This window comes from Penaeus vannamei, chromosome 39 (genome assembly GCF_042767895.1).
Source record: "Penaeus vannamei isolate JL-2024 chromosome 39, ASM4276789v1, whole genome shotgun sequence".
NCBI classification, from domain to species: domain Eukaryota; kingdom Metazoa; phylum Arthropoda; class Malacostraca; order Decapoda; family Penaeidae; genus Penaeus; species Penaeus vannamei.
Genome location: NC_091587.1, coordinates 3,749,350 through 3,753,723, shown reverse-complemented (window position 1 = coordinate 3,753,723; position 4,374 = coordinate 3,749,350). Strand labels below are relative to the sequence as shown.

Genomic DNA, 4,374 nt, shown 5'->3' with positions numbered 1-4,374 from the left:
TGAAGATCAGGTTTTGTTACTGTTGTCAATGAGGATAATAGCAATAATGATAGTAATAATAATAATGATAATAGTGATAATAATGGTGATAGTAATAATAATAATGATAATAGTAATAATAATAATGATGATAGTAATAATAATAATGATGATAGTAATAATAATTATGACAATAGTGATAATAATAATGATAATAGTCATAATGATAATAATGATAGTAATAATAATAATGATAATAGTGATAATAATGGTGATAGTAATAATAAAAATGATAGTAATAATAATAATGATGATAGTAATGATAATAATGGTGATAGTAATAATAATAATTATAGTAATAGTAATAATGATGATAGTAATAATAATAATAATGATGATAGTGATAATAATGATGATATTAGTAATAATAATAATGATGATAATAATAATGATAATGATAAAAGTAATAATAATAATGATGATGACAATGATGATAACAATAACGATAACTAGTAATGATGATAATGGTGATAATGATAATCAAAATAATGATAGCAATAATTATGATAGTAATAATGATGATAATGATTATGCAAACCATATTGTTCGTAATAGAAATAAAGGTGATGATAGCGATAAAGATGATAATGATTATGATAATAACAATGATAATTAATGATAATAATAACAACAACAACAATAATAATAATAATAATAATAATAATAATAATAATAATAATAATAATAATAATAATAATAATGATAATAATAATAATAATAATAATAATAATAATAACAATAATAATAATAATAATAATAATAATAATAATAATAATTATAATGATAATGATGATAACGATAATAATAAAAATAATAATGATATTGATGATAATGATAATATTGATAATGATAATAATGATAAGAAGAACTATAATAGTAACGATAATGATAATAGTATCAAGGATGATAACAATAGTAATGATAACAACAATAATCATAATAACAATGATAGTAATGAAAATAATAATAAGTATAATGGTAATAAATATGATAATGATAAAAATAACAACAACAATAACAATTACAATGAAAATGATAATAGTAAAAACAATGATTATACTAATGATGATAATAACAGTGATAATAAGATAATAACAGTAATGATAATGATAATGATAGTGATAATGAGGATTATCATTATGATGATATCAATGATAATTAGTAACAATAATGATAATAATAATGATAATAATGATTATAATAATATTAATGAAATGATAAAAATTAGAATAATAACAATAATGATAATAATAATAATAATAATAATAATAATAATAATAATAATAATAATAATAATAATAATAATAATGATAATAATAATAATAATGATAATAATAATAATTATAATAATGATGGTGATAATGATATTAACAATGATAATGATAATAATGATAATGATAGTAATAATGATACTACTACTACTACTACTACTAATGATAATAATAATAGTAATGATAATAATAACAATAAAAATAATGATGATAACGATGATAATAATAATAATGATAAAAATGATAATAATAACAACAATAATAATAATAACATTGATGATAATCGATGATGATGATGACGATGATAATGATAATGAAATGAGTAGTAGTAATCAAAGTAATAGTAGTAATTATGATAATAATGATAACAGTAATAATTACATTAATAACAATAGTCCCAATGATTATAAAAAAAATCCTTATCATTATTATTATTATTATTATTATTATAGAAGGGAGGCAAGAAAAAAGGACAAGTAAGAAAATGGCGAATAAAAAAGAAATAAACAACCAAAAAAAGAGACAAAAAAAAAAAAAAAAATCAATCAATACAAATAACTTTCCTCTCCTTCCCTCTCCCCCCTCCCCCACCCAATCTCCAACCACAACTCAACCGCACTTACAACCGCATTTACAACCACACTTACAATAGCACTTACAACCACACTTAAAACCACATTTACAACCGCACTTATAACCACACACAACAGCACTTATTACCGCATTTAAAACCGCACTTAAAACCACACTTACAACCGCACTTCCAACCACACTTAAAACCACACTTACAACCGCACTTACAACCGCACTTACAACCCAGGAGCCAAAACCCACCCTTTTCCCCCCAGCCACCGACCAGCACAGACACAACCACAACCCCGGCCTATCTCATTACCCCCCCCCTCCCCCCTTACGTCCTTCGGGAAATTCGACGTGGGATGGCACTGTCTTGCCCAGGTCGAGTTTATGGTGAATGGTGATTTATCAATTTTTATGATATGTATAGGCCTATGAAGCGAAGACAAAGAAATAGAAAAAAAGAAAAGAAAATGTCTTGATGATTATTGGTAAAAAAATATAGTTAATAGTTTCTTTATGAGGAATTATGATTTATCAACTTAGCGTTTCTTCACTCTATCTCTATAGAAATAAATATATATACTGAAACAGTGCTTAGTCACATTTAATTCATAAAAAAGAGTTAGACATAAATTTATTAGTTTTCCCTCTTTCTTTGAATAGAAAGAAATAAGTTCTTCTTTGATCTCCAGTTGCTGTGTATAAAATTCAATAACATAAAAATCGAGACCTTTGTAATAAAATACAATGAATTTGTTAAGTGCTTCCCGTTTCCCTTGGGGCACGGCAACCTTAAAGCGATGTGAACGAGGCACGGCAACCGGCAAGCGATGTGAACGAGGCACGGCAACTTCAAGCGATGTGAACGAAGCAAGGCAACTTTCAAGCGATGTGAACGATGCACGGCAACCGGCAAGCGATGTGAACGAGGCACGGCAACCAACAAGCGATCTGAAAGAAGCACAGGCGACAAGCGATGTGAACAAGGCACAGCAACAGACAACCTATGTGAACGAGGGAAGGCAACCGGCAAGCGATGTGAACAAGGCACAGCAACAGACAACCTATGTGAACGAGGGAAGGCAACCGGCAAGCGATGTGAACGAGGCACGGCAACCTTCAAGCGATGTGAACGAGGCACGGCAACCTTCAAGCGATGTGAACGAGGCAAAACAACCTTCAACCGATGTGAACGAGGCACGGCAACCTTCAACCGATGAGAACGAAGCAAAACAACCTTCAAGCGATGTGAACGAGGCACAGCAACCTTCAAGCGATGTGAACGAGGCACGGCAACTTTCAAGCGATGTGAACGATTCCATGCAACCTTCAAGCGATGTGAACGAGGCAAAACAACCTTCAAGCGATGTGAACGATTCCATGCAACCTTCAAGCGATGTGAACGATTCCATGCAACCTTCAAGCGATGTGAACGAGGCAAAACAACCTTCAAGCGATGTGAACGATTCCATGCAACCTTCAAGCGATGTGAACGAGGCACAGCAACCTTCAAGCGATGTGAACGAGGCAAAACAACCTCCAAGCGATGTGAACGATTCCATGCAACCTCCAAGCGATGTGAACGATTCCATGCAACCTCCAAGCGATGTGAACAAGGCAAAACAACCTCCAAGCGATGTGAACGAGGCAAAACAACCTTCAAGCGATGTGAACGAGGCAAAACAACCTTCAAGCGATGTGAACGAGGCAAAACAACCTCCAAGCGATGTGAACGATTCCATGCAACCTCCAAGCGATGTGAACGAGGCAAAACAACCTTCAAGCGATGTGAACGAGGCAAAACAACCGACAAGCGATGTGAACGAGGCACAGCAACCTTCAACCGATGTGAACGAGGCAAAACAACCTCCAAGCGATGTGAACGAAGCAAAACAACCTTCAAGCGATGTGAACGAGGCGCGGGCGGTGAAGACCCGACAAAGGGAGGAGAGCCTCGGGTAGAGTAACACCTGGGACGGCCGGCGCCTTCTCGGGGAGCCAAGAGGCCGACCTTACGCGGACAATAAAGTGTAATGTAATTGACCGTCATCATGCGGGGGACAAAAGATGGGGGGGGGGAATTCTCTTTCTCTCTCTCTCTCTCTCTCTGTCTTTCTTTCTTTCTCCCTTCCTCTCTCTTTCTTTACCTTCTTTCTCCAAAAAAGATGCTCCTTGACTTTTGTGTCTTTTTACTCCTTCCTTCCTTCCCTCACCCCGCCTTCTCTGTCTCTCGTCCTCCCGATTCATTCTTTCCTCCCATTTTCGCCTCTTTTCTCCTTTTTTCTCCCTCTTTCCTTTTTTCTTCCCTCCCTCCTCCCCCCTCCCTCTCTCTCTTACCTCTCCCCTCTGACGGTGGAAAATGTTCAGTGGTAACGGGTTCCTCAGCCTCGAGGGTCATTTCTCCGGGGTGTGGGGTGGGGTGGGGGTGGGGAGGGGGGGAAGAATGCCTAGGACGCGGCGGAACAGCTGTGTGTCTCTCTCCCCG

General features: G+C 34.6%; 1 protein-coding gene across 1 annotated transcript; it reads left to right on the top strand.

Moving 5' to 3' along the window:
* Positions 1–2,636: 2,636 nt before the first annotated feature.
* Positions 2,637–3,851, top strand: LOC138860017 (variable charge X-linked protein 3B-like). Its single transcript, XM_070116800.1, has one exon. The coding sequence runs from the start codon at positions 2,637–2,639 to the stop codon at positions 3,849–3,851; it is 1,215 nt and encodes a 404-aa protein (XP_069972901.1).
* Positions 3,852–4,374: the final 523 nt, after the last annotated feature.